Source organism: Glycine max, chromosome 17, assembly GCF_000004515.6.
Source record: "Glycine max cultivar Williams 82 chromosome 17, Glycine_max_v4.0, whole genome shotgun sequence".
Lineage (NCBI taxonomy): Eukaryota > Viridiplantae > Streptophyta > Magnoliopsida > Fabales > Fabaceae > Glycine > Glycine max.
The window spans coordinates 40,259,744-40,272,046 of record NC_038253.2 but is presented as its reverse complement, the minus strand read 5'-3'; the positions used below and the strand labels follow the sequence as shown (position 1 = coordinate 40,272,046).

Sequence of the window (12,303 nt, the reverse complement as noted above, 5' to 3'; positions counted from 1 at the left end):
ACGTTTTGTTTTTAGAAAAATTGTTTATAATACCGTTTATGAGATATTTTATTTTTATTTCAGGATAAATCAATTTAAGCATGCACTTAAGTAAATGTATATAATTTGGCAACACAAACTTTATGCACAAACACACAGGCAATTTTTTCAGTTGTATGTAAAGTTGGTGGATGAGAAAAATATTAATAGAATAATAAATATTACATATTACCCACTAAGAGTGAACATTAAATATTTTTATACAATCATTTAATCACAAAATATATAATATAAGTTTGTTGATTTTCTAATAATTATCTTAAAAATCATATCATGCATTATTTGGATAAATTTCTCTATAAACACTTAGAAGAGAAAAGAATAATGAAAATAGGATAAAACAAACTTCTCTTATAAGTCAAAATAAGCTTATAGATAAATTAAAAGTTTAAATATCTTTATAATCATTGTAATTTAGTGTTTTTTTTTATTTTTTATCCTTTCAATTTTTTTTAGTCCTTATAAATTATGTTTGTTTTTATTTTTAGTCGTTAACGCTCTTTGAACAGGAAAAAAAGTATTATCTAAAGCGTTATAAAGATAAAAAATAAAACAAATATAATTTGTAAGACTGAAAAAAATTTATAAGGATAAAAAATAAAATAAAAAGTATTAAATTATAAAGACTAAAAAAGTATTTAAACATAAATTAAAATGTTTAATATGAAAAGAGTTTCTACCAATTTAGTTTATAACATATTTATTTTTTCTTCTTTTTTTCTTTCTTATTTTCTTCTTCTATAAATAATCATAGCAAGCCTTAAGAATGATGTTTGATTACTACTCTTAATAGATATATATTAGTGGAATATATATGCATATTAAACTCTTAAATAACCCTAGCCAAAAGAATTAATGAGATGCTCGATAGTTCAATAAACAAAGGTTGAAAATGACTTTTGGTTTGTTGTTATACAAGAGTGAAACGATGGATGAAGTGGCTAGTTTCATCAAATTTCATATTTTGAGGAATATCTGTTGTACTTTTGACTCTGCGAATAACAAAGCTCAGGAAGAAAACTTATACGAATTATGGGAGGAAAAGGTTATAAAAGGAAGAAGAAGGGAGAAAAAGTAACTTGGGAATTTTAGTTAACGAAAAGGTTAGAAAGTGGTGTGTGCTTCAAACATCAATGAACAACATTGGTGAGTATGGAACCTCGTGAACAACAGTTTGCATTAGTAATTTTAACTTCATATATATATATATATATATATATATATATATAAAAGTTCTCTCGGGTACAGATATGATGAGAACGATGTTATGATGGTGCTGGCACAAAACGTGACCCACCTGTCCAATATCAGCATTCTCAAATGGGTCCTATTTCGCGTAACTATAACCCATGGTCCATGCCCTGAAAGAGCCATTCTAATTTTTTTTCATAATAATGTTGTATATACCTTGCACCGAAAATGACATCAAAGACAATATGCCTGAATTTCTTTGGACTGAAGCATATGTTTTCTAGCAAAACCCTTTTATCCCATTCCTCATCTCTCCCCAGACACAACTCAGAACGATATACATCACCAATAAAAAATCATTCACAAGGAATAATTTCCCTTCATCTCTTATAATTTCTTCCCTCCACATATATCATCCAGTACGGTGTTTCAATGACAAGGAAATTTAAGGGGGTGTGATGTGAATTAATGTGTGATGTAGTGTTGTGTTTATTTAATTAGGATAAATATTAATATATATTCTTAAGACATTGGTTAAGAAATTAAAAAAAATATTGAGAATTATAAAATTATATTGTCCATAAAATTTTTTTCAATCTCCTATGATTTTTAAAATAAATATTTTTTTTTTTTTTGGTTCCTTAACTAATATCTTTAAGAATAATAATTAACAACACCCTTAATTTGATTCTAACACTTGAGAAGAGTTAACTCTCTTGATGATTCGGGGTGGTCTTTTTGCCAATTGGGCCTTCCAAGGGTGAATTCAAGGTCAAGCATTGCCTCGGAGGAACGTGACAAAGGGGAAGAATCCAACCCTCCAGAATTGTTGTGCCCATCCACCTGTTTAAGAAAAAATATTACTACACTGGTGAGTGAGTGACATAAGCCATTTAGAATATTCATAATACCATGCAATTTCAAAACTACAAGCCACATGCTAGATCCATTTTTGCGTCGTCCCAAACTTACCATGGTTTCATTATTATTATTATTTCCCTTGAGGTGAGAATACGTCAAACCGATTTCGGGTTCTTCTTGTCTACTGTTGTCTGTTTTTGTCTCTATTGATGATTGCCACGGTGTCCTGAAAAGTGGAAGAACAAATTAGCATAAAAGGTAGTAAACATGTTCTAATTAAAAGAAACTAATGAAAAATGGGTCCATTCATTAGCGCACTCATGATCAATATGTAGTGTGGTAAACAAAACTCCAAATTCAAAATCCAATTTCTAATATATACAATTTAAAACGGCATCGCTAGGAGTTTGTTATTGGCTTTGGAAGGTAAGATGACATGTGATGTAAACATTCCAATGTTTCAATTTGGCGTGGAATTAATTAACGAGAGTGAGATGTTGAAGCTATGTGATCTTATTATGAAGGTGCCGGCCGGAAAGGGAAAGAAGTGAATTTTGTACATCCAATCCTCATAATTAAGCGAGGAACAAATTTTGTTGGTAAGCTCAATTTTGGTAGCGAAACATTACCAAATATTACAACATTATATCACGTGTCAAGTGATTATAAGTAAGTGAATGCAACTGAATTTCTTGATTATTCATTCATGTGTGTGAAAAAATGATAATTCATTATTATTATTATATTATTATTGTGGTAGAGTTAAAAAAAAAAAGGTGGTGGATTAGTTGTTCCACAACCAAGTAAGAACCCAACAATTATTTTATGCTCATATATCAACCTGGTATCACTGGCAATTACCATTTAAATTGAACTTTGAAGTTCATATTGTATCACCGAAATCACTTTTACTTTTTTCTTAAAAAAGTGTGGCATATATGTAACACATAGAGATTTGAACCAGATACTAGACTTTTTGCTACGCATTGGGATCAAATGTCAATACATTGACGATCTAATAGATGAGTAATATGAAAGCATTATCAAGAGTCCACGTAGAAAATGACCACCTACATATATACGATATACCTATAGAAACCCTAGGTTTTACTCATCAAAATCTATGTACTGGTAAAGTCTCGTTATAGAAGCTTGTAATAAAAAAGATAAGCAAAAAGCTAAAGACACACGTGAATTAAAAAAAAGGTTTTGTAAATAAAGTCTTGCAGACGAGAAACACTAATTAAGGAATAATAAACAAATTTTTTATAGTGGATATATATTAGTGTATCATTAAACTTCACATTATATTTTACAAAAAAAAAAAAAATCAATTCTGTAATTAATTCCTTAAGACAGTTTCAATTAGTATGGTTTTTTTTTTAATATCATTCTTCAAAATTAATTTTAAGTAACTAAATTTAAAAAGAAATTATTGAAAATATTTTTTATATAAAAAAATATAGAACTATAATATATATTTTATTTTAAATAACAAAATTTTAACTTTTGATTACCTGAATTTGTACTGATGTTAACAAAAAAATTTGTAAAAAAAGGAAAATACTAAACATACAATCAATTTATTTTCTATCTTACTTTCATTTCAGTCTATTTTTCTTTCTTATTTATTTTATTATTTCTTTACAACGTCATTTATCATCATATAATTATCAGTTTCTCGATCTTTTTCTTTATTTTTTTTTTCTTCCACCTATATACCCAAAAAAATGAAGTTTACAAGTACTATTACTCTAAAATATAATGGTAAAAAGAAATTAAACAAAAGGGCCAATTAACAGAAGGAATTTCTGAAAATTCGTGCATGTACATTAACATTAGCATAGCTAGCTTAATGGTCCAGCAGTTGAATCACAATGAGTCAACAAGTCAAACATCATGTTCACATTAATTTTGTATATAGAAAACAACATCGAGACCAAGCTAGGAGGCAACAAGGACTCGGAGTGAATAAAAACTAAAAACACGTAAAAAAAGAATATATATATATATATATATATATATATATATATATATATATATATATATATATATATATGGTTTATGGAATGCAAATTAATATGAATAATTAATCACCTCTGTGAATTTTGAATTGGGTCTGGTAAATTCGGTGTGTCACAAATAGGTGAAGGTGCATGCAGATGAACATTAATCCCTAGCCTTGGGTTCAATCCAATATCTGTCTGCCCATGACCTGCAAAATTCATCAACAAATAGAGCCATTGCTCTTCCTTTATCAGACACCACAGCTTAATAATTCACTTGAGGACTTCAAACTTTGAAGACAGTCCAATATGCCAAAGACATCACTTTTGTTTTTAACGGGGAACAGTACTAGATGCAAATCATAGAGTTTTTCTGTCACAGCCGAATCACCAAAGATCTCAAAAAAAACAAAGAGAATAATAATAATAATAATAATAATAATAATAATAATAATAATAATAATAATAATAATAATAGAAGAAGAAACGAAAATGGGTCCTTGAGAAGCAGGAACATAACATAACACCCCAAAGTTCAATATTTACCTGCAGTACTGATGCCTTTGTCAGTGCTCTTCACTGTTCTATACATCTGCATGAACAATCCGCATAAAATAAAAATGAGAAGAAAAGTCGACAAAAGCTAAGATTTTTTAGTAACCAAAAACACTTTTTATTTTAAACATATCATCAATATTTCTTTTTTTTTTTTCTATTTCTTTCTTCCTATTAGATCATCAATCCTATTATACATATTTTTCTCTATTTTTATTTTCTATCTAGGTGTAAGATAGCATTTGGAGCGTTCATCAAACATTTTCCAAGATTATTACATTACATTAATTTCTAGATACCCCTTTTGTCCCTGGTCCTTGGTTCTACCTTCCCCACTACTAGAGGCAACCTAGCTATAACGACTAACTATACTCCTTTTCTCTCTCTTTGGTTCTGTCTAGTCAGAAATTAATTGAAAGAAGAAGAAACAAGGGAACTTCACTCATTAAGCTCAAAGACTATGGAGAGAAAGAGAAATGTAATGGAGAAAGAGAGAGATATTGGAAAATGAATAGTGAGTACAACCCCACCTGCAAGTGACTCTTGACGTGTGCTAGGGTTAGATCCTTAACATTCATTAACTCTAACACAGACTTCGGAGTTGCTCCTGCAAGTGTGACAAGACAAACTCAAGATTAGACGTAACCTAAATGTTATGCTTTTATCTCAAAAGCATCTAGCTTTTGCATACAATAATAAAGAAACCATCAAACTACTCATACATAGCACCATTAGCATGTAATATTAGACCATGTTCAACCATCAAAAGTTTTTTCAAAATAGTTACAGAAAAGAGAAGAAAAAAACGATTTTTCTTTTATCACCACTAAGAATCAATGGATTAGCAACCAAATTTAGTGATGATTTTTCCTTACTAATTCTGGCGTCATTAAATTTTAGCGACGGATTTAACTTAATCATCAAACATGAACTTTATTAATGAATTTACTTTCATGGCCGCCAAGAAGTTGAACCGCGTGAACAAAATGGGCATGGAGGGTTGTGGTCCATCTCATCCTAGGAGCTCTAACGCTTCTTTTGACCCCATTAACTACTCTTGCGCTTCGTTTGAAATCGCGGCCATAGATGTGAGGTTGAAGGAGGTGGTGGTGGTGATTGAAGCTTCTTGGAACACCTTGTACTTGATGATGATGCGGATTCAAATCCACGGTTCCAAAGCCTAACTTCAATGTGGGCTCACGATGATGATGATGACCAAGGTTGTGGAACTCGTGGCTCAAATCACTTCCTCCACTACTACCCGAATCAGAAGTTGAACAAATATCACTGTAAAGCACTTTTCCAAAGCTTCCAACAACATCTTTGGCTGCTTCGGAATCTGAAATAGAGGGAGGGCTTATGTTTAAGGAGAGGTCTGGCTCCGCCGAAGGTGATGATAGTAAGGTTTGCATTACCGTTTGTGAATTAGTGAACATGGAGAATAGAAGATCTAGCTAATAGGTTTGTTTTTCAGGGGGTGAAATATACAAAAGGTAATGAAATTATTAATAGCTAGAAGGGGTGAGAGTACTTGAGAGTTTAATTGGGGATGTGATGTGGAAAAACACGAGTTCAGAAAAGCAAAGAATTGATGAAGGGGGGAATGGAAAGGAATGAATTGAAAGAGGTGAAAAGGAAGGGTTTTATTAAGGGCTTTGATTATATCATGAGTGACTTATGATTTGTGTTGGTAAGGCAATAGTAGGCTTTTTAGTAGGATCCCCACTAGGGTTGAAAGAACACTGCCATAGGGAAAAAAATTAAAGTTGAGAGACTGAGAGATCGAGTAATTAATTTTCCAGGGACTACTTGTCACTACTAGTCAGATAATAAAAAAATGAAGAGAAAGAGAAAGGATTCAGAGTTTTTTGGGGATGGTGGTTTGAAGGAAAAGTAAGTGAAAAAGGTTACTTGTTATTTGTAGAAGCTGGGAGATAGATAGAGATAGAGAGAGGGAATGAATGTGACTAAGAGAGAGAAGGGACCGGAAGAGTTTGTTTTCTTTTTTTCTCTAAGTGTTCAGTTTCAAGTTTCATACATTAAAAATAAATATAACTGAAATGAAAAATTTCATTAAAATTGATTAATCAGATTTTTAAGTAAAAATTAATCAATAATAAAATTAGTAAATAATTCACAGTAATATTGTGGTGAAAAAAATTTTAAAAAAAAGGGATGAGTGTGCAGCGATATTAATGGTGGTTGCAGGCAGAAATATCGAGAAAAACAAAATGGGTACTATTCAATGGAATATTGGAATGGGAATTGAGTCTCTAGTTTAAGACGACGGATCGCGACCCTTTAAAATTCCCTGCTCTTTTTGTTTCTATGCAGGGGTTTAATTTATCTCTTTTTAATGCATTTTCTTCAATTGGAATATTCCCATTTTTATTATGAACCAGGATTGACTGGGAGGCCAAAAAAATATCCTCTTTCTAATTAAAACTCACCCCTCAAACCTCACCCTTTCATTGTTCTGTTACATGCAGCAGCAGATATGTGTCATTAAACATTTAAACCCTTCATATCGATTTTTCTAGTTCTAGGATAACTCCACCAAGCTATATAGGTTCAACTCATATGGCTATATATGGTCACAGTATAATGACTGTTGATGCATTAAGCTCCTACAATATATATGTATGTATTTTCCAAACCCCATCAAATTGACAAGAAAGCACATAAATTATGTCCATAATTAACGTTTGAAATTCTTCGTGTCCTGGTCCAACCCTAACTCAAACTAAAGCCAGCTCTAGGATTCTGATGACAAACATTTTATTATATATATATATATATATATATATATATATATATATATATATATATATATATATATATATTCTTATAAAATCACAAGTTTATAAATAAAATTTCATTTTCATATAAAATGAGTATCATTATTTTTTTTTTCAGAGACACATACTCTTCTATAAGTCTATAATTAATTAATTTCAAGACTTGGTTAGTAAGTATGAGTGGTATATATGTTTAATGATGTAGTGGCCAATAAAGGTCGAGCTGTACACGTGCGAATCTCCCTAGCTAATAACTAAAAATATTGAGCTGAAAAGAAATTGGTGCAGGTGAGAAATTGTGTTAATTAAGGGAAAGGAATATGTGTATATGACTAGGAGTATATATGAGTGTAGGGTGTGTAGGTCAGAGTGTGGGTGTGATGTCCGGCGACACCAGGTCGCAGACCCACATGACATGCAGATGCAATTTACTCTCACCCCACATTCAACTATGTTGTCATATCTCTCGGCGCATTGCTCTAACGTGCTTCCTATGCAACACAGCTATATATAACTATATATATATGCTTTTCCAAAACCATCATCTTCACTTTGTGACACCAAATTTATACCGAACCGGGCTCCTTGTTCTCTATAGTAATTGACTAATTGTCTTATGATGCTGGCCATAAGGGACTCTCGAGTTCAGTATATATTTATATATCAAAACAATAAATAAAAAAATCAAATTTACAAGAAGAATTTTAACTTTTTTCTTTATTCTCACTGGTTTTCTCTTTTGAAAATAATTATGTTTGGATCTATGATCGAACACTAAATATAAGGTCTTTTTTCAGCGAGAATTTGAATATTAATTTATCATGTTACGAGAAATTAATTCCTTCTTTTAGATTCAATAACATTATTACTTCTACTATATATATTTGTTATCTTTATGTGTGTGTGTGTGTTACCCTTATCCTTCGTTTTATTTTAAAAGTTGGCTCAAGAAAAGAAAATTTAATTATCAAGACCATATTGTAGTTAGAGATAAGGTGGTCCTTTTATATTTATTTAATCAATGCGCGAGATCTTACCTGTGTCGAGAATGGAGGTTAATTTGTGGGAAGTATAATAATATCAATTATCAAGACTAAGGTTTTAATAATATGTTAGAATTAAAGTTAAAAATGAATTGACAAAATTCAGAACCAAAACTAACTTTAAAAAGTTGGAAATCAACCTACCAACCAGCATAGAAAGTGTTTTATTCATACAATTAAACTGATGTGAGGTGTTGACTTTAAACTCCAATAATTATGTTTGTTTCTTGTTAGAAAAATGTTAGTTATACTTTAACTTTGTATGGTATTTTTACTTTATACAGAAAGAGAGAAATGGGAAAAAGAAACAGATAAAATAGATAATAAAAAGATATACAAAAAATTATAGGCAGAAATAATATATTAATAAATGCCAAAGTCACAAGCCATGAGGAGGCATATAAGATACATAAGAAACTGCACGTGTAAGGGAAGACTTATCCTTACTGTGACTCCATAAAACCATGATTACATATATCATTGAACAGGAATTACCCAGCCCAAAACTGTTATAAGCATGGAATATAATTCTTTTTGGTTATATAGAAACACCAAAAGAAAGTTTTTTTTTTCTTTCTGAAATCAATAAATTGTTCCTTTCACACCAAATGGACTTTTGAAACTCGTTCTCTCCATTATGCACTAAGTGCATATTTTGGTTTGATGTCCCGAAACGTTTGATCCACATCAAGCTGAAACTTAGGTTGCGTTTTTATTTCATTTAATGTGAAAATATAACGCGATATGTGCCTTAAAAACGTGTGTCCAAACACATTATAGAAGAGACACAAAATACTCTAAAATTTTGATGAAATAAAGAAATTAAATAAGAGAGGGAAATTTGTTTGGATGAGAAAATCAAAAACTAAAAAGGAAGAAAAAACATTAAAATTAGAAATCTTTTTTACTAAACATCCCACTTTAAAACATTAACTTTTTATTGTTGCAAATACATTTTTACTGTAGTTTTTAATATTTTTTTATTTGTGGATTCATTAATCAGTGTCCTGATAGATAGAAAAATTATTTTGTTAGGCCGATAGAAAAATAAAATTTAAAACGGAGAAAAATGAAAAGAGATTTCAAATTTTGTTTTCTTAATTTCCTTTATATATTTTTTCTTCTTCTATGAAACAATACAAATTTTAAATGTTTTCTTTCGCTCCTTATTTTTCCCTCTCCGTGCATAAATAGGGTAAATTTCATATCCATTTATAAGTAGCATACGTGGCAGAACTATAGCTACGTTGTATTTGAAGTTTCTGAATTTCAAATCATAGTTTGAATGAAATTGAAGTTTAAATAGTTACTTTTTTTATTAATTTATTAAAAAATATAAATCAATTTTATTTCTTTGACCAATAGTGTAACTCATATTGTAATATGTTTGAATTATAATGCATGATGCTTTACACATAAAAGCATACAATTTTGACATAATTTAATTAAAATTAAAGGTAATATTGTGCAAAAAATAAAACATCTATGGTGACTATTCTGCATTTGAATGACTTGTTTATTTGTAATATAACTCTATAAAGTAGCAGGAAGTGAGTTTGTGAATGGAGCAGGGAAGAAGTGCTTAGCTGAAGTGCAAGTAGGAATTGTATAAAGAAGTGCATCCCCTACCCTACTTCCAACGTTAACGTTAAGAATTTCAACGCTAGCATTTGTCTAATTATGTAGCATATAATCCTGCTCTCCAATATTCCCTCTCCGTGTTCAAATATTCCATGTCTTATGTCTAAGACGCCGTTTACCTTAAGCAACTAACCTCACCTGTCGTTTATCTATTTCAATGAGAATCAGAACAGCATGATCAATAAAATGTAATATGATTGATAGATAACAATATTTTTTAAGTATATAATTAAAAATTTGATTTTCATATTCATGTGTACAAATGAACACATGTTAAGAAAGATCAGCAACTCAAATAAAATTTGGTATCTTCATATATTAGTCTTTGAATCTTAAGCCAAAAAGTGAGTTAAAAAGGAAAAAATCAGAGCAGCGCGTGAAGACACGATCCAGTGAAAAGAAAAATGGAATGGCAATACCATATTCCTCGGCGTCAACATGGCTTCCCTCACGTGACTTATGGGCGTGACCTTGTCTAGGCGATAGGCTCTTGCTTTGTTCTCTTCTTTTGGTCTTATATATTCTCATGTTCCTATGACTTTAAAACTATATATATATATATATATATAGTAGCATCATGGCATTTATGGCGTATTGTATGTTACAATTATGCTCGCACCCCCATGCTTAGTCCTTCTTTTCTTTATTCCAATTCCCCTCCTTTGTTTACTTGCTGATTAATGTGACAACAAGATCATACCAATATGTTAATCCATTTGTTGATAGATTCCGAAGCCACGGTCAGCGCCAGATGCGCTCTAGATTCTCCGGGAAATGAATTTGCTTTTCTTTAATCTTTTTCTATAGTCCCTATGCTAATTTTTCACGTATATTAAATTTAATCTCTCTCTCTCTCTTTGTCTCCCTTCCCTTGTGTTTTTATTCGTATTATTCAACAATAAGCTTGTGATCTGGGAATATCCGGTCAACATGTCGTTCTATGGCTCAATTGCGATGTTGTCAAATGCTTTGGCTATGTCCAATTAATATTCCATGTGTTTGTCTATTATAAGAACCCCCCTTTGCTCTGTCTTCTACTACTTCTTAATTAACCATGCAATTTGGTATATACTAGTTAATTTATACCAACCATGCACAATCAACAAATATTTTATGTACGTTATACTATATTAATATCTGCACCCGTTAAATTCTCAAGGCTGTATCGTGGAATTATTTCCCCACTTTTTTTAATTATCATTTCTAGAACTTAACATGCATGATTGTGCAGTAACTACTATGGTGCATCTCAAGCAAGAACAGACATGATGTTACTACATATTGTAGGTGTAGTAAATGAATATATTGCTATGTATCTCGTCATTTACTTGTGAATATATTGTGATGCTTATGTTTTACTATTTTGGGCCAACCTGACATGTATGCGGACTGCTATATCACTATTTCATTCATTCATATCCAGCGTGCAAATACATGTGCGGTGGTACACCGGCCACAAGCTACACTAGTTGATTAGATGTCATGAAACTATAAGAAAAAACAACACAAAAGAGGTTGTTGAAGGGGGAAACAAGAAGAAGAATTCACTGGGCGTGCATATATGATATAAAAATCACAACGGTATTGACAAATGTAATAAATATCCAATGAATTAAAAATGTCTTTATGCATTGTGAAATTTTATTATTAATTTGTACATGCAATTGTATTCAGTTAAATGAATTATATACTCCTTTGCAGTAGATTTGTAGAAATATATAAAATACAATATGTAAATAACATGAAATACACCACCGAATACATGAATCAATTAGAATAAATTTATTTTAGTTTAATAAGAGATTATTTGAGTTATATATATATATATATATATATATATATATATATATATATATATATATATATATATATATATATATATATATATATATATATATAGATATATTAATTATACATAAAATAAATATATGTATGTATGTTCTTCCACATAAAGATCCATTTACTTAAACATACACATTGAGAGAGATCTAGTTCCATATCTAAATGAACACACGTCTATCTACCTACCTATATCTATTTGAAATATAAACATTGCTTGCTCGCACTAACTATAAGAAAGAAAGATTCTTAGTGAGGCATGCATGATATATATATATATATATATATATATATATATATATATATATATATATATATATATATATATAG

At 30.3% G+C, this 12,303-nt stretch overlaps 1 protein-coding gene across 1 annotated transcript; it reads right to left on the bottom strand.

Moving 5' to 3' along the window:
- Positions 1–1,260: 1,260 nt before the first annotated feature.
- On the bottom strand, positions 1,261–6,639 carry LOC100778242 (probable transcription factor KAN4). The gene is made up of 6 exons (XM_003550306.5): positions 5,602–6,639; positions 5,183–5,259; positions 4,644–4,689; positions 4,189–4,306; positions 2,203–2,317; positions 1,261–2,073 (listed from the first exon to the last, which is right to left on the bottom strand). The coding sequence occupies exons 1-6, from the start codon at positions 6,086–6,088 to the stop codon at positions 1,921–1,923; spliced, it is 996 nt and encodes a 331-aa protein (XP_003550354.1). The 5' UTR covers positions 6,089–6,639; the 3' UTR covers positions 1,261–1,920.
- Positions 6,640–12,303: the final 5,664 nt, after the last annotated feature.